Below are 22676 nucleotides of genomic sequence, written 5' to 3'. Positions count from 1 at the left end.
ATGTACACTAGGACTGTTCCACTCACACCCCAGTGCATTCTGGTAAGTGTAGTCCTGCTTTGAAAGGTACCCACAGCAGGTAAAATGTACCAGAATGCATTGCAATGTGAGCTGAAAAGCCTGAACTGCCCAACCTGTCCTAGTGTACCTGGAGTCACATGGTTACCTTAATTACACATAAAGAAACTGCTTGACATTTTTTTTTTTTTTTTTTTTTAAAGCTGATGTCATTTTCTTTCAGCTCAACTACCAATAGTATGCATTGTCATAGCGCCATAGCTAAGTGAATTCCTTCACATTCCATTGGCTCCCACATTTTACTCTTAAATCAAGCACATCAAATCATATCACGGCAGCAGGGAGGAAGCAATACGCTTCTCCAATATGACTGGCTACGACAAATGTCAATAAACATGTGAGATCGGGTCACGCGAACACAATCCACATGAGGCAGTGCACGAGCCGCCAAAGACAGAGAGAAGAAAAAAAACAAAAACAACAAAAACACAAAAATAAAGTGACAGAGCGAACACCCCAGAGCTGTGAAGAATATCCAAGGAGAAATATCTGGACTTTCTTCCTATCGGGACACGAGACATTTGCTTGGAAATTAAGACTGTCCCAACCACATAGGGACTGTTGGCATGTATGCATAGCAAATCTGTAGCTGCGCTGAAAACACTGGATTCAGTTTCCTTATTTAGAGGGTAGGCCCGTGTTTACCAAGGAAACCTGACAAAACAACAAGCCACCAAAAACAACCCCCTCCCACCCCGCCCCCCTCCCCAGAGGCCTCTGTGCTTGCAAACTGTTACTCAGTGTTGGATATTCTTGGGACAGTTTACTTGTCAACATGTCAACCTCATACGAGCAATAAACCCTAACATTGTGCAGGGCTGGTTAGGTAGTGATTGTATCAAGGCATTGTAAACTAGTTACAGAGTGGCGCGCTGGGGAAGCCTGTTCCAACACGAACACAGCTTCTGCTGTACAGTGCAGAAACCTTTGGTTTTCCGAACGAACCTTGTTATCTCCAAGCTTGTATGGATTTATCCATCACCAGAAGCAGGCGCACTCCATGATGTGAATGGAGCAGAACTCTCCTAGACCAAAATGTCAAAGAGAAGCTCTTGTCAGTGTTAAGTTAGTCACGTGAATATCCTACAGGATCACAACACAACCTGGTAGAAAACTGCTGGTAGAATATAAATTTGGACCACTTCAGCTCAGTCAGAAAACTTGTGCGATAAAGTATTTATTGAAACATAGACTAGGCAATAGTACTACATTATACATATTTTACACTGCATTCTTTGGTCTTGCCTGTCGAGCTATCCTTGCCCATAAATTATCTCACAGATAAGTGGAGAGGCTGGCAGTAAAGAAGCCATGGGCAGGGGGGCAGGATAGCTGCCCTGCCCCAGTAGACAAAGCCCAAAAGCAGTTGGAGGTTGGGGAAAGTGAAATCGGATTCGCAGCAGGGACATGAAGGATAGAGACAAGATATAAAACCATATAAACAAGAAACCAGCTATTCGATTGACGGTTTGAACCGGTATTGAAAGCGCCGAAAATATGCTCGACGTTTTCGTGATCTGATCTGAGGCTGAAAGAGAGTTCCCTGCCTTTGCTTAAATTACATAGGCTTTTTTGAAGCGTCTGCTTTTAAAAACAGCCAGACCGTGCAATCGCTGGGTAATAAAGTTTCTGACCTTGTTACTGGTTTGGTGCAGATCCATTCAGTCATCGTGAGGGTGGGTGGTAGGACGTGACTCAAGATGCTCATGTGTTATTCCAGCCAGGCGGGGCTGTGCATGCTGGAGACACAGCACTGTTCAGTGCCACTTCGATCTCGCTTCTCTGTTTAGAGCCAAGGTGGCCCCAGATGACATCATAGTAAATCTGTACAAGGGTCTGTCTTTATAGTTTCACACAATGGAACAGGGTTACTTTTGCATGAAGTGCTCCACTATAATGATGTACAGATAGACTAGGAATGGGGACTGTGTTGCCCATTTTCCCTCACTCAGACCCTTTACTTACTAAATATCTTGGTATCCCCGAACAGACAATAGTCTCACAAGTAGAATGGTACCCCAAAATGTATTTTACAAAATGTGTATTTTATTAAATATTGACAGGCCTAATTCCAGCCACTGTTAAATCATACCATACCCATTGCTGTAGTTTTGCAATCCATTTCCCAGTGCATTCATCTCTTCTGAATATTGCCCAGTGTTTGCTAGCCTGTCTCCTTGCCTCTCCATGCTAAGCCCTGTGTTGGTCCCCAGGCTGAAGGAGGCTCAGTCTGTGCTTCTGAAGAAGTCGTCGGGGTCAGATGGCCTGCCTGAGAAGATGACCGCCCTGCTGTCTAAGCACGTGGAGGCCCAGCGTGGCAAGCTGCTGTCCGCGGGGCTGCTGGTGGTCAAGGAGTCAAGCGTGAAGATCATCCACACCTCGCAGGGGGAGTACACCGTCTACCGGAGCCCAGTGCCAGGTGAGAGACAGACCCCCCCACCCCAGGGGACCTGTTCTGAACAAGCAAAATGAGAAAGTAGTAAGCATTTCTGTCTCGTTGCTCTGTCTCGTATACATTGACACTTAGTTATGGGACTGCCCAAGCTCCCTCCCTAAAAAGATTATCATGGGAATCAATGAGTTAACTTGATCTATTCCATTTTATAAATTTCAGTCTAGTCCCCTATTTCCCTTCTTTTTTCGGGGTTTTATTAGGCTATGCTTTTATCATGGTAAATGTTTATTAGGGCAATCTATGTGATCCAGTTCTTGTGGCATAGCAAACACTGTTTTTGGCCACTGTGATCCAAAATGTAACCAAAATTCACTGCAGCTCACAGTTTAATAAACATCTTTGAAACCCCACCCTGTCCCTTTTAAAAAAATATGAAGGCTCGGTTTCCTGTTTTTTGTAACCTGGGGAGACCGATAAGGCATTAGCTAGCCTGTGGTTTCTGCCCCGGCACTACTGAGCGTTTGCAGTCCAAGCGCTCTGATATGCCAAATGCAGTCAGGTCCTGTCATTGTTTTAGTTGGCCGGCCGGTGCCAGACTCATAATTAGATACTTGACGGATGTTGTTTTGTTAATAAGAAGCAAAATCATTTTCCCAGATGACCTCGCCAGCGTGCGTTGAAAAGTTCTTTCACGTTTTGTTTTAAAAAGAGGCAGTACAGAAAAGCCTTTAACCTGAGCGAAACCCAAAGACAACGTCGCGTTTACTCATTTATTTAGCAATGTGATGCTGCTCGCTGCAAAATAAACAAAGTTACATTTTGGGCATCAAGTGAATTAAAAAAAAAAAAAAAAAAAAAAAAAAAAAAAAAAAAAAAAAAAAAACACTGATTAACCCACTAACTACCAAATAAATTTTTCTTTGAAAAAAATCAGAACACAAACACAGCCATTCATTAGGAATTTGCGGCCATGAATTATTATATTACAGAGATTTCCTGAACAAAACGAGCCCCCACAAAACTGCATGTTTATTGTGTTTCTCAAAGCAAGGTGATTTATTCATTTGGGGTTATTGCTGTGTAGACGCTCAAGTGCAGTGGTGTCTGGCTGTATATGGAGCATAACCCCACTTTTGTAAGTAAAAATAATAAGCATATCTGGCAGCCATCTGTGAGAGCAGCAAGGCTGCCTGATGTCAGCTGTTAGACAGTTCTGTCAAACTCTTTTCGAGAGAGGACAGAAGAGAGAGGGGAGAGAGGAGAGAAGGGAGAGGAGGAGGAAGGGGAGAGGAGAGGGAAGAGAGTGAGAGAGGAGAGAGGATAGAGAAGAAAGGGGAGAGAGGGAGAGGAGAGAGGACAGAGGAGAGGGGAGAAGGGACAGGAGGAAGGGGAGAAGAGGGAATGAGAGAGAGGAGAGAGGAAGGAGGGAGTAAGAAAGAAGAGGTGGGAGTGAAAACACTCAATGGCTGTCGTTCCTTCGGGACCCCTTATCAAATAATCTTCAGTGTCAATTTATTATTATGATTATTATTATTATTTATTATTTCAATTCCCTTAACCAGAAGGGGGTTTTGTTGACCTCTTAATCCTTACCAGGGTGAAAGTATCCCCTTACTTACAGATCAAGTAGCAGGCGTTATGGTACAGTCTCTGCTATCACATTACAGATAAGAGCAGTTATAAGGTACAGTAAAATCAGATGCAGGCAATGGCACTACAACGGCAAAGCACAGGGTCTATAATACAGGACAGCGACAAAGATATGAGGCTGCCATTAGCAGAACTTTAGCACAACAATTACAATAACAGCAGGATTGTTTTCTGAAAGTACAACTACGATGACATATTTGATAATTCTAATTACAGTCACAGTTATGCAGCAGCAGTTACAATTCCACAAAAAAGTAACATCAATAACTACACGCATTATCATGCTTACTCTTATTATAAATACAACAAAAAAATGTGCATAAATGCCAGAAAAAGCATGCAATTTGTTTTATCGCAGTTTTTTTATTTTCTGTTACTGGGTACTTTTTAAAGCCTGCCATAAGGACAGCAGTGCTATAAATGCAAAGGCATCCTGCAGTATGTTGCAGATTTCGTGCAGCTTGTGTTGGACATGCTCACATGTATGCACACTAAAGCAGCGTTGCACAGCTGCGGAATGTTTTACACATGTCTGTGCTGGTTTATTCTAGTTTGTATACAACCCTTGCAATAGCCGGTCATGCTGTTTGACACAGGATTGGTTTCAGATGGGATCTGACACAGTTCCATGACATCATTGCTAATTACAGTACAGGGCAGCACAGTGTTCACTGTCCTGTTACTCCAAACCAAGAGTTTTCCAAGATCCAGACAATAACTGCTCACACTCTCCACAATCACCTGCTCTCTCTCTCTCTCTCTCTCTCTCTCTCTCTCTCTCTCTCTCTCTCTCTCTCTCTCTCTCTCTATCGTAATATGTCTATACATTTTGTGGTCAGCATATATTCTAAGACGCACTGGTGTTGAAAAGTTCACCGTGGTCACATATTCAGCTGGCAGCTTGGTCCCCCCCCCGGCCCCCCCCCCCCCGGCCCCCCCCACCCCCCCCCCCCCCCCCCCCCCCCCCCCCCCCCCCCCCCCCCCCCCCACCCCCCCCCCCCCCCCCCCCCCCCCACCCCCCCCCCCCCCCCCCCCCCCCCCCCCCCCCCCCCCCCCCCCCCCCAAAAACCTCTTTTTGAGTCCAAATATTCAGGTTTACTAAGTCGCTCCCCCCTAAAATACTTAGAAAATAGGTTTATACAAAAGGTTTTTACAGTGTATGTCTTTGGAATGGGAGTCTTATTTCCATTCCTGTAGTGACAGCCACAAATATATACATGCACTACTGAAACAGTTTCCCCTTTACTAGAACTACCATGGAGTGTATTTGTAGAAATGAACTTGTTAATAGTGAAATCAGGAATGGATCAAACTGCCATGCAATGGGAGTTGCATTTCCGCCCTTGGTGCTGAATGACTACCGCTTACTATAATGTCTAACCCTGCAAAGTGGCAGCATTCTATTTTTTTTTTTTTTTTTTTTTTGCCTGGCAGTGAAAGGGTTAAAAGCTTTTCAGCACAGGTTAGCAAAAAACAAATTAAAACAAAAAAAAAAACACAACATTCTGCAGCAGTCCAGCACAGTGAAGGGTTAAGAGAGTGGCGTGATAGATGGGAACCCTTACAAACATTGTGTTTGGATCCCAGCCCAGTGCATGCTTTGTATAGTGCTTCCAATTAAGTGGAGGAGCATTTGTTTCCAAGCAAGCTTAGAACCTTGCTTGCTTTCTTTTTTTTTCGTGCGTGTCTGTGTTTCTGTTTGGTCATCATGTATTTTGGGAAAAGGGGAGCGACTCACAGTGGGTGAGCAGTGCAAGAGAAGTTCTTCTCCGACGTTTCCTCTGGGATGAACAGAGACATGGACCTGCTTCGATCTGCCCTGCTGTTTTACTTCTTTGCCTTTTTCCCCTCCCCAGCTAGGAATCAAAACCCTGCGGGCGAACGCATTAAGGTGCTGTTCACTCCAACCATCTGCAAGGTGCGTTGCATCAGGGGTCACTGTACCAACCACTGCGAGAGAGGCAATGTCACCACCGTCTACAGCTCTGAGAGGGGGCATTCACCACCAGGGGCTGGCTTCAGAGTCTGTGAGTAGGTGTTTATTTTCCCTACGAAGATACGATTTGAGGGAAAGTGTCTGAACTTTAAAAGAGAGAGAGAGAGAGAGAAAGAGAGAGAGAGAGAGAGAGAGAGAGAGAGAGAGAAGGGGGCTTCAGGTTTTAAAGTCTTCAGCAGCTGTGTAGAGAAAAAGTACATGGGGAGCTGAACCCTCAAAAGATGTTTTCTGTCTCTCTCGCTTCCTTCTTTCTGTGTAGAGCGTTAGAGGGCGTCTATTTTAAAGAACAAAAACGAACAAATGGAATGTTTAGGGATAAATGTGCTTGAATTATTTCCATTATCTTTAAACTGATTTGACTGACAAATGACTGGACATTTTCATATTTATTTTAGTGTATCTAGCAAAGTACTTTTTTTTAAGTTTTGGTCAAACTTGTTCCTGATTTCTTTCTAGTGTGTCATGGTTTTTTTTTTTTTTTTTTTTTTTTTTTTAATTTCATATAAATCTTTTTTCATGTTGAAATTCATAATTAGAGAACTACCCAGAATATCAAAATGGTTAATTATAATCTCAAATGGTCTAGTTTACCAGCATGATGTATTATGATTAGTTGAAGGAAATGTGTTTTAAACTCATCCGTCTGGCTGATAGTAGTTATAGACCTGGGTTCATTATGAATCAGCAATTCACTGTATTTTATCAGCACACCCCTGCATACATGAAAGACCCTTTACAGTACATTTAACTGTGTTCCCCGGTCTTCTTCACATACTGTGTATGGCTGAGAAATTCCTTGAACTTGAACACCAGGTCTGTTTGATTGAAGTTCAAAGTCTCCCCCTTCCTTAGCGTGCACTTGTTAAACCAATGTGTTCTTTAGAACACGTGTTTCCAGTGCTTGGTTTAGCAGGGAGAAAGCTAAGGCGAGTATACTGTGCTTTGATAGATACTGTCAACTGAACGACAATGAAACTGACTGTATTAAATTCAGTAAGGGTCATTCGTTTTTTGTTTTCGTAAGTAAAAATAATTTTAAAATAACCTTTCGCAAGTCCATGTTTTATTTAGATTTGATCTTGTATAAAGTTACAGAAGAACAACATTTATTATGGTAAAATGCATTGAAAGGTAAAATGATAAGAAATGAAGCCAAGGTTTTGGTGAATGCCTTTTTCAGTGTAATGTAACCCTTATAAAAGTTTCCCCGCAGTAAAAGCACAGCAACTAAAAATGAAAGCACAACAGGGCGTGTGAGATGCATCTCAATAAATTCCTACCTTTCTCTCCACAACGTTCTCCACGAGTATTCATGTAAACAACGTCTTTCTTGTCACTACCCCGGATAACAAAGGACGATCAAAAAAAAAAAAATTACCTGATATTGCTGCAGGTCTTGTGAGGAAGGGTCTGCATGATTTACTAGTGCATGCTGGGAAAATCCTGGTAAAACTGTAAAAATACTGTGGTCAGCTTTTATAGAGACGGTACACTGAATAAGAAGCTGATTCATTTGTTAAGTTCACTTAGTTTCATATAGTTTTAGCTTTTAATTCCTTTTTTTCCCCCGAGTTCTGAAATTAGGAGTGTAAAACTGAGGGGGTCGATTTGATCGACTGTTACCCTGCTGGGATAAACAGCCCATTTACTACCATATTACAGCACCTGGGAATGAATCTCTTTAATGTTAAAACAGGGGCATCTAATTGCCAGGAAATCATGTCTGGTCGGAGTGGAATGCGAAACGTGTTTGAAAGCAGTTTCATTTCACTTTTGCATTAAGACCCCAGTCGTCTAGAGAAGTGCTTCTCAACCCCTGTCCTGGGGACCCCCTGTGGCTGCTGGTTCCCAACCCTGGTCCTGGAGACCCCCTGTGGCTGCTGGTTTTCATTCCGACTGAGTTCTCAATTACTTAACTAGACCCTTAATTAGACCTTTTTAATTGTTTTCAGCTCTTGCATATTTCAAGTTAGCTATAACATTTTATAAGTAACTTGAACTCTGCAACTGTTTAAGAGCTGAAAACTAAAATAAAAAAGGTCTAATTAAGCAAATTATCATTTGCATTAAGGGTCTAGTTAAGTAACTAGAGCCCAGTTGGAATGAAAACCAGCAGCCACAGGGGGTCCCCAGGACCAGGGTTGGGAAACTCTGCTTTAGGGCATCGACACACGCCCCTAGGCTTGTTTCCAGAGCTGAGGGGTATGTGCCTTTGATTTGCGATGAAATGTTTGCAGAGAGTGCTAGTGCTTCAGCTCCAGCACTGCGATGCTTCTCAGGGCACAGCGGTCTTTCCTCTTGTCGTTTAGTTTGGCAGGAATGACGCGATGCTTTCCCTCAACCCCTTCAGAACAAATTGAGTGATTTGTTGCAGGGGTGTAATGATCCAAACAGTGGTGGAACTAAATGTAACCTTCCTTTAATCCTGTGTGCTTCCCACACAGGGGTGATTCATTACATCTGTATAAAGATCCTTCACGGTTTTGAGTTCTTAATTAAACCACATAGATTTTTATCCACATAGACACCTCTTTTGTTAGGGATGTGTTGGAAAATAAAGCCTGACTTGGTGCAGTCTGTAAGGCTGAGAGCACTTAGCTGTTCGCTTAAACGTGTTCTTGAAAGATTTATCAAGAGTGTGAATGGTGCATGATAGCAGGCGCTCAACTTGACGGAGCACTCATATCCCAGACTACCTTTGCAAGCGGGGAAACCAGATTGTAACAAAATCTGAAACTGTTCTGAACTTTTACGCAGTACCCTCGAATACTGCAAAGGAGAGAAATGGCCAGTCTAACTTTCACAGAATGAAAAACATCTAATGCTAAATGTATTACAGCTGGAGAGGCTCTACCAGACAGATAAAGGAAAATTTAACGACTTCCTTAAATTGTGGGGCCCGTTTATAAACTATTTACAGAAATAGATATATGATATTAATTACTGTTGGCTTACTACCATATCATTATGGGCTGTGGATTTGTACATATATCAATGGTAAAGTTATATATTTGAGAATATGTTTGTATTATAAGATTGTGTGTATGTTATTTAAAAATGTAATACAAATATAAATTTGAAAAAGAAACACAGGATACCTTTTCTAAGAAATTAAATGGTCAGTTTTGTTTCTTCTAAAACCTTGAAAGAATAAGCTGGTTGGTTTGATTAATAATAACAAAAAATAAGATTTTCAACACACAGTCTATTACACTGTACATGTGCAATGCAATAAACATGCAGAAGAGTTATATTAAACAGAAAAACTAGAAGATGGGGCAAATATCTAATTCAGGAGCCTGGAATGGAGTCTAATGAGCAACACATGCCCAAGCTGTCTTCTGTGCTTCAGATCCAATATATTTATATGCGTAATTTACTGATGTTTTTGCAGTAACTGCACTGTAAAAATCTTTGCATTGAATATCATTGCACAATAGGCTTTCCCCCTTTTCTTCGGCAATTGAAACAAAACGTCCGTCTGCTCCTTCAACTTGTGTTGAAAACAGACACTTTAAAATAGGCAGCAACAGCCCCAAGCCCCTGCAAAAGAAATCTAACTGCTTTAGAACTGCAAGCTCCACTAGTGGCGCTCCTTTGCAATGGAAGCATCCACTGTTATCACAGGTAGAAATCTGAGTTGGCAATCTGGAGGGGCTGGGTGCTGAAGCATGCTTTCTGCTGGGCTCTGGAGCAGGAACTCCCTCAGAGGAAGGGCAGAGCACTGAAAATGAATGATCCGTGTGGATTTTGGAGGAGTTTCAACTCCAGCCCAGGAAGATAAAAAATAAAGTGGCACCAGCAGGTTAATGGGTGTTTAATGTGTGCGATTGTGAGCCACACAGTCGTATTTCATCCTCCGCGGCCGTGTAAAAGCTCCTCTCAATGCTGGTACCAGGGGATCGGGGGCTGTGATTTGTTTCACAAACACTTTGAGTCTCGGCTAGATAGATCCCACAGATCTTCCTCCTTGGCAATTCCTATTGCTTTACAGTGCACCTGCTGTTTTCCCTTTTTTTTTACTTTATGCTTTTATATAATATTTCCGCACCATACACAGAACCTTCCGATACCGATCTCATCAGATCAAGTTAACCCCAAAGAATGTTTTATTGGATCCTTAAAAAAGGCTACCCCAGAAATCTACTCGCGTTGTCAGGGCTCCTTTAGGGTTGCACTCAAAGGGACTACAAGGTACCAGAGAAGCAATATAATAAAAATCCCATCGTTAATCTTCTAGTTATGTGAAGAAGCGTACACAGCTTGGATTTCAGAGTACAAAGGGGGCATTATCTCAGCTTTTGTGGGAAAGACAAAATCATGGTTGAGAAGTGAGAATAAAGACGTTCTGGCATGAATCGGACCCCCAGTTGTGAGAGGATATATTGCCCCGTCCCTGCTGTGAAGTTGTTCATCACACCTCAGACTTTGGTAACTAACTCAGTTTTTCCAATCTTTTTATCAATCACCCTTTCATTAGAGCTCTCAGTGGGCAGCTTCTGCCGAGAACGCGGGCGTTATAAAAGATAATGGAAAAGATATCCTGAGTACATTGATACAGTTGGAGGATCTGGAACTCTGCACGGATTTGAGAATTGTGGAAGCCATTTTCAAGATGGTTTTTAGCTGTTCATTTACTCCGCGGGATTGCAATTCATTTTCTTGCACACTTTAAAGGTCGCTAAACACCCTGATTACAAGGCAAAGTGCAATGATTCATAGAAACCCTGCTGTCTGAGTGGAGATAGGTTAGGAAACCATTTACGGGATAAATTCTAGCAATTTCTGTCTGTTTATCAGGGGTTAGACGTGGCAAAGCGTAACATGAACAATTTTTTTCAAAAAGGGCTTTGAACCAAATATCAGCTGAATTATTCTGAAATAATCCCTTTTAAATATCCTTCTAGACAGAGGCGTGACTGATTGTGAATAATGGTTTCACTTCTGAAAGATCGATCCTTGCTTAAAAACCTTTTTAACAAACTCTGTGTTTTGGTTTGCTGAAACTACATAAGAGGTTGTAAAGATAAAAAAGAATTGCACTAATGAAGTACTCTAATTACGTAGTAAAGTACTTACACACCATTACATTTTACAATGTACTTAATGTGTAAATCTTTTTTCACTGTATATTTAAGTACATATCCGAAAACGGTTAAGATTAGGGTTAGGGTTAGGGCTATACTGTGCAGAAAGATTTCTGTATTAATTACATTGAAACTGTGCATAATAACATTGTAATTATGTGTAAGTACACATGCATTTGCTAAGTAAGTACTGTGTAAATACACAGCAATTAGAGACACACTTTATGTAAAGTGTTACCCTAATGAGATTAACGTGTTTAAGAATATGTACAGAATACCACAAAAACCTTGAACCCAGTGAGTGTGTTTTGTTTTTTCTAGTCTTATGCCCGCTGCTGTGTCAGAACGGTGGAATTTGTATGCAGAAGGACCGCTGTCTCTGCCCACCGAACTTTACTGGGAAATTCTGCCACGTCCCGGTCTCCTCCTCAGCCAATGAGATAGAGGGGGCGGCCCAGAACAGAGCAGCATCATCCAATCAGCGGGGGCTGACACAGTCTGTGTACACCCTCCCACTGCACAACCACCAATCACAGCAAAGTGGTAAGAGACACAGTCTTGGTATTGAGGCTTGGGACTTGGTTTCAGAGGACTGGGTTTCAGGCCACTGTGCAGCACACCAGGGGAGACATGGGGGTGTATATATATATATATATATTAGAGCTTTTATTTAACATCATGTAGTCAAAGAAATATAAAATGATATTGCAAAAGTCTACTGGAAGTTGTTGTGCATCTTGACACTTTTCAGATGTCCCAATACCTCTGCAGCTGTCATCGTCCCTTGATATGCACCAGGACTGCACTTGTAATATTCTGATTGGCAGTTTTAGGTTCAGAATCTTTTCGATATGCCTGTTTCCGTTCCCAAAAGTATCTCGGGACAACAGCAAGATTAATTTGTTTGAAAAGTTTTTTTTTTTTCCTTTCCTTTTTTTTATATGTTTTCAGAAACAGGTGTTTTCATTCAATCTAAACAGTCTGCCAGTTATTTTGAAACGTTACTTCCTACAGCGCGCACAAAGGGATCCTCTGTCCCGGGCAGCAGCTGTTCAGACAGGGGAGCGGTTATTTTGTCGCACTGGCATGACCAGACGGTGTGAAATACTTAGGAGGCAATTAACAAATGGACGTCAATTTTGCCAAACAAACTGGAAACAAAAACAACCTGTAATATATTAATTACAGGGGTTGAGCTCAGACAGAATATCTTCGTTGAAGTCTTTTTAAAAAGAGGAGGCTCTTTTAAAGAGCAACCAAAGCCAAATGCTGTACTGCATTACAAGTGTTATTGTTTTAGGCTTAGTTCCAGTAGCTAATAAGTGAAATAATAAGCTATGGGTTTTTGGACCGAGTTTTGCAATACATTTGAAAAGGGGGCTAGTGGGTTGTTTGCAATCACCCTAATGAACATCCATGGAACATTTCCTTTATATAACGAAATAAATTGTGTTTAAACCGACATTTGGAATCTGGAGCCCTGATATAAGCATCTGTTTAATCTTCATTTACCTCATGTTGTAAAATATTGTTCTTTCCAACAGGAGGCTCGGAGGTGGTGAAGGTGCATGTGCAGCACCCCCTAGAGGCCAGCGTGAATATACACCAGGTGCAGCGTGTGAGAGAGGGACCAGCGCAGGGGCAGGGGCAGGGCGATGCCAGCGCAGACAGGAGGGTGCCGCTGCCCAGGATCCAGGCTCAGACCATCCGCGGAGACTCCAGCTACTTCGAGTCATCTGGATTCGGATACTGCTTCCAAGAAGTCCGGAACGGCCAGGTGAAACACCAGCATGAACCGAGCCTTTAAAAAAACAGAATGAGACATTTTGAACTATTTTTCTCAGTCGTGCAATCAAAGCAATTATTGGATTTTAAGTCCCGTTAAATAAATATCCCTGGTGTTTTGAATAGGGTTAGACCCCCACATAAAACGGTCAACTCTACAAGCTGTGATTAATTAGGGTGAGGGGATTTCATAGACAGTTCTTGTAATAATTAAGAAAGTACCACCAAGGTTAGTCATTTATTCTTAAATATTGGTTTTCAAATGGAAGACGCTGGAAAGCCGACACTGAATGTCAACTTAGGGGAGTAAGATACTCATAGCCATATATAATTGCCTTTAATAATTTAGGTGTTTAATAAAGCTACTCATTAATGTGTTGCTTTCAGCGAGGATCAGCACCTGCCCTCCACACACACACACACACACACACACACACACACACACACACACACTGTTAATCAATATGGAAGGCTCGCCAGTGGGAATTTGGAGTAAATGGCTTTCTTTAGAGTTTCTTTTTTAGCACTACTACAGGGGGGGGCCAAAGCTAGTACTTCTACTCCTGGTCTTTGTCCAACCCTGTTTTAAATCATTTAACCAACTAAACCTCCACCCAGACCTTGAAGTAGGTTTCATTTTACCTGTTAAACCTGGAGTGGAATAGCCCTCCAGGACTGCTGCATTCAGTAAATGAACTCTCTCTCCTCCCCTCATTGTCGTCTTGCAGTGCAGCTCCCCTCTGCCCGGACTGAGGACTCAGGAGATCTGCTGCCGGGGTCAGGGGAAGGCCTGGGGCATCAGCGAGTGTGCCCTGTGTACATCCAACCAGGGTAGGTCTCCACTGTACTGCAGCAAATAGGGGGCACTTCCAAGCTGAACTTGCATTGAACTGATTGGAACTACAGCAGATCTGCACTAAAGAAGCAGCGGTAGCACAAGAACCATAGAATGATCATCGAGGTTCTGTACCTGCTAAGAAGTGACCCATCTCCTTTTACAGCTCCGATGTCACTCTTCGTGAACAGGCTACAAAAGGACAAAATAGCACTAAAAGATGAAGGGCTTTTATTTTTTTTTTAACTTTATTTAGCATTTGTTCAAGATGCTGCTACATTTTACATCTATTCTACAAGGTAGAATACAGTTCTGTTTTTTTTACACTGGTTTGGTAGAATCGCATTTTGCAGTCCTGGCTCTCCCTGCTACACTCGGATTTAGTTTTACTTCTCAGTCCTTTAATCCTTGAGATTAAAGCTTTTAACTCAAGGATTTAGGCCCTCTTAGCATTGCTCACAAGCCTCAAAGGAACTGAGCAGTTTAAACACAGATCAGATTAAGCTTAGGGGGGCTTGCTAAAAAACCAGACCAGACAAAATTGCTAAAGTACTAAACCCCTCCAAAAAAAGTTTTAAAAAGTCGTAAAACTTTGCATTGAAAGAATGTGGTTTGCTGCATTCCAGTCTGCCAACGTAACTTTTGTTGGACAACAGCTAGACTTGGAAAGCGTCAGTCCGTTTGGAAAAAGGAATCAAGCTATTAAACTCTGTCCAGCTGCACTTCTGCACTGTACTCATTTCTCCAGTGTGTGCTCAATGCTGGACAAAGTACTTGTGCTGTTAGCCAGTGCGCTATATCTGTAGCTTCTTTCAAACCCTTACATAAGAGCTGATGTTACATAAAAGACACTGCATGCAGTGCCAAATTCACCTGCTTTCTCCTTGATGAATTGGTAAGAACATAAATAATTCTGTTTTTATTTTTTTTTTCTGTTTTTTTTTTTTTTTTTTAAAAACAGCTATGTGAAGGTTTGACTGCACTGGATAAAAACACTGCGCTGTTCTAAAACACTAGAGCAGGAGTCAGAGGGTGTGGTTCAAGCGCACTTTTATTAAATTAAATAAAAAACAAAATACTATTAACCAGAGCAGGAGAGCACACATCCTACATAACTACCACAAAGGGCCAGGCTTAAATACAGGAGGGACAGGCTCAAATACAGGAGGGACAGGCTTAATTAGCAATCAGTTAATCAGTTCAGCCTGACCGGCTGCGTTCAGATGACAACTGACAGATCATTACAGCAAGAATCGAAATGACCTCTTTCCTGGGAACATTTCCAAAGTAATTAATGCAGCCACAACAATAAACACCATGGGGGTCCGTGCCCCACCCACAATCACATGCTAACAATCCACAGTTCTATAACCCAGGGTTTGGCATGCATGGTCAGAATATTAATACCAGTGGACCTTGCTCGCTGCACAAAACTCTTAGTTGCTCTTCAAAGACTTAAAATCACATCAGTAGTTTCCATATTTGTCCAATATTTTTGTTGGCTGTATCCCATCACAATACGATGCATGAAGGCTTGTCCTTTTTCGCTAGGCTGGTGTCACAAACTCTAAAAATAGAATTTTATTTTTTTTTAAAAAGTAGGATAGAATAAATGTGCAAAATGGTGTAACACCAGTATTTTCTGAAAAAACATTTACCTGAAGATGTACTTGCTATGTTGCATAGCACTGTCCTTTAGTATGCACTTGTGTGATTGAAAAGGCAAACCCTTCTAATATTAGTTCAAAAAAGGGAGTTGACTTGATTAGTTCACGAATAACCTGGGAATAAACATTATAATAAAACATGCATTAAAACAGAAGTGTTGATTAACAAATATGCCTGCCGCCTTTGGAATATGATCCATAGTACTAGGTATTATATTATAGAATAGTGAGCAGAAATACTGTTTTTTTACAGAGTGTACACTATACTTGCAGTCAGTCTAAAATACTATACATGTGCATTCCAGTGCAGTTATAAAAAGCATAGAATGACAAAAACAGGTGTGATATTATGCAGTTTGACTGTAGTTTAAACCCGAAAAGACCATGTACAAGATAGATTAAAAAGTTTTAAAGCCTAATGCACCGTAATCAGCATATTATGATCAATAAACTGCAAAACAGACCATTATTTCTTAGCTGCGGTTGTTATTTATTCCCAAAGGAATTGTTTTTTTTGTTTTTTTTTCGCTGATACCATAACCTGGGGTAATGAGTTTTAACAGTGAGCCAGTGTTCAGCTAGACAGACCCTTGCAAATAGGGTCTGGCGCAGGTTTAAGAGCCAGCAGGGTCTTGGGTTTATAGCTCTTAACTCATTTAAAAGACCCCTCTGGCTTGACACCGTTGAGGGTTTGCAGTCAAAGTCAAGGCCCTCCACAGCTTTCTCAGGCTGAGATGGGCTGTGTGCTGCTGGGACCGCATTAGCACACAATCTGGAACGTATAAGAAAAGCAACCACACAGCTAGTCTAACTGGAAGCTGGAATTGTTGAGATAAACAGCAGATTTGTTCAGTGTTGTGTGTGTGTGTGTGTGTGTGTGTGTGTGTGTGTGTGTGTGTGTGTGTGTGTGTGTGTATATATATATATATATATATAGAGATAGATAGATATATATATAGATATATAGAGAGAGAGAGAGAGAGAGAGAGAAATACAATATATATGTATATTAAAGATACTAGTTAATAGACATATTAGATTGACAAGAGATGGACTATTTCAAAGACACTGATCAGTACAAAATCATGTTACAGAAATTTATAAGCTACTTATAGTTGCTACACCTTTTAGGAGACAGAGAGTCAAGAAAGAAAAAAAGAAAGATATTTATGTATGAAAGTATACATAAGAACGTGAGAAATAATGTAAATAAGAAATTTAGAAAAGAAAAGACAGTAAGAAAGAAAGCAAGAAACTACATAAGTAAATAAGTAGGTAAGTGCGATGATGATTTTCACATGTGGAGTACACCTTGCGCTATTACACACCTGCAGATGCTTAACCAGGCACACTTTCATCCTGAAATACCAGCTGTCTGTGAGAGAAATACCAAGAGGTTTTTTTTGGTTGTTTTTTTTTTTTTTTTCCATTTGGGGCCGGCCAGCAAATTTTAAACTAGAGGGTCTCTCTACCGGATTTTGCAGTCTTTACCACTTTGTAGTGTTAAGACGATTCAACACGCTTGCTTTTCATTGCCTCTGACACCTTCTTTCGACAAAAGGAAAGAAAGGCGTTTGGAATTGGAAAGGATGGGGTGGGATGAGGTTAATAATGCTTTCTGAGGTTCTCTTGGTACCTGATAATTGTCAGCAAGTGTTAGGCAGTGTATCAGACAACACTGTTCATCACATAAACGCTGTTAAACTAAGCCGTGCAATTTAAACGTAGCCATTTTTTGGAATACAGTATAAGTTATAATGTCAAAGGACTGTGTGATTTAATGTTTAAAGCCTGGAGTTGTTGTATTATGTAAGTCAAAATATAAATCCACATTTTTTTTTTTTTTTAAATCAGACAGTTTGATAAAAATTGTGTTCAACCTACTAAAATTATTAACAATAATAGTAATAATCCATTTATTGCAGGTTATAAATACTTATTTATATAGTTTGTTTTACAGATCAATAGCTTTGAATGGCTGCATGTTTTGTCCAAGTAACAGAATAAACCCTTTTTGTCTTTTCTGAAAGCAGGCCTCGTTTCTATGACAACAGACACCTTTCTCCTGCTTTAATTGGGCAGGTGTTTATTTTTCTTTAGCCCCATCTGTTACTTTGCTAAAATGTTCAATACGATTTGGGTCTAACCCCTTAAAACGAAAATCGGCAGGTGACCTATGACCCCCAGCTGTGAAATGGTTAACCAGCAAGCTTAAACTACGTGCCTGGCTGTTTTCTTAAAAGTTTGGCATTTTTAATCACCGAGTAATAAATGACACTTTTAATTTAGCACAAGTTGGCAGACAACCATGGGGCTTTGAGATTTCAAACCTGCCGCTACATCATAACACTGGTAATACTTTGCAGTACCAGTGAATTAATAGCTTTTATAATCTACTTGGAAGGTAGTGGTCATTATCCCACATGTCGGTGCCCTCTGAAAATACATTTATGCACAAACACATGTGGTTTATAGTGGCATTAGTATTCTCTGCAGCAGGCTTTACTTGTAGAGCTTTGAGGGTTCATTATCTTGAACGTAAGGACAACTGTGTTGAACATTACTGCTTTATTATTATTATTATTATTATTATTATTATTATTATTATTATTATTATTATTATTATACAGAAGAGACAATAAAAAATACAAGTAATGTGTCTGGGAATAGTAGGTTTAAAAATATTATCATTCTTTAACTATAGAAACCGTACAATTTATATTCATGAATACAGAATCGAAGTCATGAGTTTAAAGCGTTATAAAGAATATCTCTGAATATAGGGACCAGTGTGGCTTAAGATCACTAATGTACCTCTTGTTAAGATTTGTAGTTTTGTATCCCATTCATCAAGGTCATGTTTCTGCAATGCACTTTCACAGTGCTCTGTTGCTCTTATTTGGAAAGTGACCCAGTGAAGTGACTGGAGTTTTCACCCTCAGGGAGCGATGTTGCTGTGGATGGAGGCTGTCTGAAGGGTTTCGAGAGGATTAATGGGACACAGTGTGTGGGTGAGTTTGCTTTGTTCATTTCCGTAGATTCCCACCCCTGATACAAGCTCCTTGAAGGAATTAGAGGCTGGTAATCTCTGCACCCTTTAAATACCTCACAGGCTCCTCTAGCGACTGTCCGGGAAGAACCTACAAAGAATACAATGAAATGAACTTGTCTTGCTATGTTAGCCTCTTTTTTTTTCTGTGCATATTTTTGTCTACTTTTCAGCCTTTTTGCTGTGCGAGCGCCACCACCTCGTAATATTTATCACATCTCATAATGCTAAACAAGACACTGAAGTTGGCGCTCAAATTAAATAATTAATGCAAAGTAGGGATATGCTACCTTAGAAGTAGGCTCGATACAGGTGAAGAAAAAAAAGGCAATGTGGCAAATACACGCTTGTCCATTTTACCCAATACTCTGATTGTGGGCTGCTGTTGTAAAAAAGCTGAGAGACTGCTGATTGCGAGAGACAGGTGCTGTGAATGCTGACAGCATATCCTTTACTAGACTAATATATTTTTACTGGAATGGAGAATTTGGAAATCCAGCAAAATGGAACTAATATAGTACCCGTGGATTAGAATCCATGTATTTATATTGGAAACCGTTCCGGTACTGGATTAGGTAATCATCTTTCTTTACTCCAAACCCAGCCTGTTTCAAATAAACCAAAAGGCAGTTTACAGCCAATATGGCTTCAATTAGCTCAGCATGTTTGCACTAATACCATTACTCTGTGTGCGTTGGCATCCTGGAAAACACAGAAATGTGTACAGGAGGCCTCTCGTCTTTTGATTAAGCCAAATTGGGAGTAATTTTAATCTCTGTCAAAGCTGAGAAGTTGCTGGCTGTTTTGGGAATAATTCATAGCTGATGGCTGGAGAAAGAACCAGCAATCGGCAATGCAGTCAGCCAAGGAATTCCTTTTTTCAGACTGTATAGTATGAGGTCAGCTTGGAGGAGAGTAACACGTTTCGAAAGAGCTGCAGGGTTAGTAATTGCCTGTGACACCTCTGTGTGCACTGCACAGCACAAATCATTGCAACTGATGTTTAATGAAGGTAAATAATATGTACAACCTATTTGAAATCCCTTTTTGGGTCATGCAGTCCTGCGCTGACCTATGCTCTTGTCTCGTGTGGCATGAAAGAGTAATTTGGGTGGGCAAAAGGATATACTGGTTTATTCAGGGTTGAACCATGAATGATTAATATGGTCAACCACCATAGCCATGGTTAACCACTGACAGACCATGCTTGGTATATGGAACCACAGCCAAGTCATATTCGTATACAGTTTCATTATTATAGCCCAGTAGTATTGCATCACAAAACCATCCCATTGCTCTGAATGGATGCATGGAAACGATAACTGCGTTAAACTAAACTCTGCTCTTCCAACATTAATTGCAATGCAAATAGGCTGATTCCCTGGAGCCTGTATTACACTTCTGCCATCAACACCGGGCCAATAGGAAACCCACATTACCTGGAGGAAAAGCTCTGGAGGCTCATATATTACAACAGCAACTCTCATGCAATCAAAATGAAGAGCTGTGGGATTCCTGTTCGAAGGGCAGCAGAGGTGCAATAAAATAGTTTTTGTAACTGTGTGATTTGTAATTCATTGCAATTTATTGTAATTGAACCTTGGCACATCTGCATAACTGTAATTGTAATTATACCATATAATCGATCGAATATTGTTTGGTTATTTAGAATAAATAGACTAAACACATCAACGTGGGTACTTTGCGTTAAGCTTTAGTATATTTGTAATTATAATTGTAATTACTGCAGCATGCTTGTAACTGTGACAGTAATTACACAAGATAGCATGGGGATTGGAATTGCAATGTCAGCAAACAATTCTGCTGTAATTGTGATTGCGGGAGGGGATTCTGCCGTGCAGATTGCAAGCTGTAATCAGTGCCATTGTCCCTTGCCTTTTCAAGAGCATTTAATTCACAGGATTTATTGAGCGCGATTCATATAGACACTGTGCCCTTTTAAGGCTGACAGTTTGCCAGGACTTAAATAAATAATGAAAGCAGCTATAAATTCCAAAAAAAGCACCTTTACTGTATAGAGTGATGTCATGCCTTTTGAATCCCTAGCCTTTTGTGTTAAGGGCAAATTACATCTGATTACAGTGAACAAGCATATTAAAATAAACAGATGGATTACCTGAAAGAGGGGAGGTGCAGATTAGCTGCAGAATATAACGTACTGTATTCACAGCACAAGGGCTGGACATTATTTTACTAAACGTTTGCAAATGTCCTTTTGTTCAACCACAAATGTTTTATGGGGTCATGCAAAATGTTTAATCGTTTGCTGGGGTCCTCATTCAAAAAACGAATTGTGTTTGTCCGTCCGTCTGTCCGTCTGTCTCGCACTCTAAATTAAATTGATTTACGATTTATTCACAGATTTACAGCCTTACATTTTATCCAGTGTCGGCGTGCATCATTTTTTAAAGCAGCTGAAAACATCAGATCAGCTGTTTTTACTGTCTTTCCTATAAAAAAAAACAAAAACATATCAGCATAACAAAAATATATGTCTACTGGACTCGTTTTCTTCAGAGTTACTCTCAGGTTGTATGTTCAGTTAAAATGATGTGCCCCTATCCTTGCAGTCTGCAATCAAACAGAGGGAAATGGGGAATGAATCTTTTTGGTTCTGGGAAAAGTTTCCTGAAAAGAGACCTCATGGAGAGTGAAGCAATGCGCATGAAATGGGGGGGGGGAAATATAGGAAGGAGCAATTAAAAAGAATAATACGGAATCGGGCGCGTTTTCTTTTGTCAGCAGAAAGAGGGCTGTTGTTCTGCATTGTTCTCTGTGCCTGGAGTGTTGATTGAAAGGGTAGTTGGGGACAGTTCTGCAACACAGGGGAGAGTTGGAGCCGGGCCACACAGCCCCGTCCCAGGAGAGACAGACAGCTTCACTGAAGAGTCACGCCAACTTGTCTGCCAGCCAGCTCACTTTCACATTCCCCTCTGTGCCTCCTTTAACCCATTCGGGGCCAGCGATTGGGTCAGGTTTGATAGGGTTATGTTTTTTCAAACTGCTAACCTGACGATGTGCTGTAGTCGGCTAATTCATTCTCTTCTCAAGCTTCCTGGAAGCACTGGGCCCAGCCTGGCATGCAGTTCGTACCAGGGCTAAATTATTCAGGGAATACTGAATGTTGTCAGATATTTTCTGGGCTGTTCAGTTAGATAATGGATATTTGAACTACTCAAAAAATAGGATGGTCTTCTGCAACAAAGCATTTAAACCCCTACCCCCCCCAAAAAAAGTACATTCTAGCATTATCTTCTAGGAGCAACAGTTCTACTAAAAGTCTAGTTTGTATACCTCAGGTTTAAGAGTCGTGCTCTGTTTGTTTTAATGTAGCTTTCATTTCCAGTGCAAGAACGATCATTGCCAGTATTTTCAGGTGCTAACAGGTTAATGAACTCAGCCAGCCAGGGCCTGTCTCATATATCAAGTGCATTCTGCAGTAAGGTCAGCTAGTCTGTGGAATGACAGAAAGCAGCAGTAGAGATGTCTGGCGGCCAGTCCTAATACTTATCTTTCCCTGGGTTTTGTCTGCTATGCACTGAGCCTTTTAAAGCTGGATAATGCTTTATAAGAGGCTCGTGCTTAAAATACACTTAATACACATAACTCAGTCAAGGAAAAAAGTTACAAAAAGTTACAGCTTTGTGCTGTTTTTGTGAAATTAAAATATATATATCGAGGCACTGGGAGTGTAAATATGCTCTTGACATGCAAAAAAATTTATTAAAAGTGATTAGTGTGTTGTTAAGCTGAAGGAACATGAAGCCACTTTTCATGTTTTCCCTCCCGTGCAGATGTTAACGAGTGCTCGCTGCCCGGGTTCTGTCAGAACGGGGAATGCATCAACACACGGGGAAGCTACAGCTGTGTCTGCAAGACAGGCTACATACTGGATGCTTCTCAAGGACGCTGCATTTGTAAGTAAGCCTCTGTTGTGAAGAAGATGCATTTGCCTGGAGAGGGGATTTTGCACAGCATGTTAAAAAATGCTGTAAAACACTACAACGTAGCCTGTGCTCAAATGCTAGTCAGTCTTTTTAACTCTACAATGGAAAAGCAACTATTAGCAAAATATACAAATGATTTGTAAATGCATTTGACCCTAGATATTGA

At 40.9% G+C, this 22676-nt stretch overlaps 1 protein-coding gene across 1 annotated transcript in view; it reads left to right on the top strand.

Annotated features, from left to right (window-relative positions):
• LOC121304832 (latent-transforming growth factor beta-binding protein 4) overlaps positions 1 to 22676 on the top strand; it is a 61727-nt gene that overhangs the window by 19604 nt on the left and 19447 nt on the right. The window contains exons 4-10 of the mRNA XM_041236241.1: positions 2292 to 2497; positions 5980 to 6150; positions 11528 to 11749; positions 12751 to 12983; positions 13720 to 13822; positions 18436 to 18504; positions 22358 to 22480. Of these exons, the coding sequence (XP_041092175.1) occupies positions 2292 to 2497; positions 5980 to 6150; positions 11528 to 11749; positions 12751 to 12983; positions 13720 to 13822; positions 18436 to 18504; positions 22358 to 22480 (1127 nt within the window). The remainder of the gene's footprint in view (positions 1 to 2291; positions 2498 to 5979; positions 6151 to 11527; positions 11750 to 12750; positions 12984 to 13719; positions 13823 to 18435; positions 18505 to 22357; positions 22481 to 22676) is intronic.

Source organism: Polyodon spathula, chromosome 40 (genome assembly GCF_017654505.1).
Source record: "Polyodon spathula isolate WHYD16114869_AA chromosome 40, ASM1765450v1, whole genome shotgun sequence".
Classification (NCBI taxonomy): Eukaryota; Metazoa; Chordata; class Actinopteri; order Acipenseriformes; family Polyodontidae; genus Polyodon; species Polyodon spathula.
The sequence above is the reverse complement of the archived record's forward strand: the minus strand, read 5'-3'. Positions and strand labels throughout refer to the sequence as shown.